A 1,402-nucleotide genomic window follows, 5' to 3' on the forward strand; every position below is an offset into this window, starting at 1 on the left:
AAATAAAATACATACAAAGCAAAACACAGCTAAATGTATCAGAAGTATGTCTATGTAATAGGATTTTCTGAGACAATGAATTTTGGTTTTACATTTTTTCCCCCTGTACGAGGTTTTTATTTAATAGAATTTTTGGACAAAAAAAATCGCAATATATCACCTTGCTTATAGTATCGCAATATATCGGGATATATCGTATCGTGACCCCTCTGTCATGATATGTATCGTATCGCCAAATTCTTGCCAATACACAGCCCTAAGATTTACACACAAAACTAAATTTCAGCTCCTGGGAGTTTCCTGAGTTTTTGATGAAATCCTCTTTATTTATTCTGCTGGCTTTTGTTTCTGGTCCAATAAAACACACCAGCGGAGTTGAACTTAAGGTTTGCCCCTCCCTATGCCTTGACTTTACAGCCTCTGAGAGAAGTATGAAGTTTACTGTTGGGGAACCCCAGGAGGTGTCTGCTCAGAAGCTCTGTGACATCAGAGAGGTTGTCTGGTCATTCTTGGGTTAATTTATTTGTGAAACTGAAGCTTGTAGCCCTCTACTCATTTGGACTGTTTTTAAGTCGAATCCTATCCTTGTAGAGGGCTGATGCTCGCATGCTGTCTGGACAGAGTCAGATGGGTAACAGACATTGGACCTATCACAAACAGCTTGAGCAACGCCAGGAGAAATTACTGGATTAATTGATTTGAAAAGGATTTGCAAATCATTGTATTCTATTTTTGTTTTACAGAACATCCCAAATTCATTGGGACTTAGTGTTGTATTGTGCATGAAATGTAGCAGTTGTTAATGGAAGGACAGTTGACACTAATGAAGCTTAGCGTTCATGATCTATAGTCTATTCTTAGCTTAATCATTTATTTTATTTTTATTTTTTTCACTGTTTTCCAGCATATCGTTACCCAGAGGGAACGTTTTCTGATCCAGTTGGGTTTATGTGAATAGTGAGTGAAGATCACACTAGATGAACCAGTCCTAATTTATTACAACACTCGACCACAGCAATATTCTGAGCTGAAGTGATCCTCTTCAACGGTAAAGATGATGGAAGAGAGTGGAATTGAGACGACACCTCCTGTCAGCCCAACACCTCTGACACAAGCCTCTGCAGTCAGCAGCCCACCAATCACTGCTGGTAAGTTGCAGCTTACAGAAACGCTTTGTTTCCGGTTTAGCTAGTTTAATCTTTAAAGCAGTAATTTGTTAAAGGATGATCGGTTACAGAGGTAAAAACAGATTTATTATCCCCCCGAAACTATGTATATGCACTTGTTAGCTAGAAATGCTTCAAAAAAGACAATGGGCCTCATGCAAGAACATGTTCGTATTCTTATCCTAAATTTCTCTTACTTTTGTTCGTACAAAGGGTTCGTACGAACATGTCACGTC

The 1,402-nt window shown here is 38.7% G+C and overlaps 1 protein-coding gene across 2 annotated transcripts in view; it reads left to right on the forward strand.

The window, feature by feature from the left end:
* prrc1 (proline-rich coiled-coil 1) overlaps window positions 1-1,402 on the forward strand; it is a 22,209-nt gene that overhangs the window by 3,943 nt on the left and 16,864 nt on the right. For both annotated transcript variants that reach the window (XM_014015127.1, XM_014015128.1), the window contains exon 2: window positions 905-1,148. In XM_014015127.1, coding sequence (XP_013870581.1) covers window positions 1,055-1,148 — 94 coding nt within the window. In that variant the 5' untranslated portion in view covers window positions 905-1,054. The remainder of the gene's footprint in view (window positions 1-904; window positions 1,149-1,402) is intronic.

The sequence above is a fragment of the Austrofundulus limnaeus genome, unplaced genomic scaffold, assembly GCF_001266775.1.
Source record: "Austrofundulus limnaeus strain Quisiro unplaced genomic scaffold, Austrofundulus_limnaeus-1.0 Scaffold123, whole genome shotgun sequence".
In the NCBI taxonomy this organism is placed as follows: Eukaryota; Metazoa; Chordata; class Actinopteri; order Cyprinodontiformes; family Rivulidae; genus Austrofundulus; species Austrofundulus limnaeus.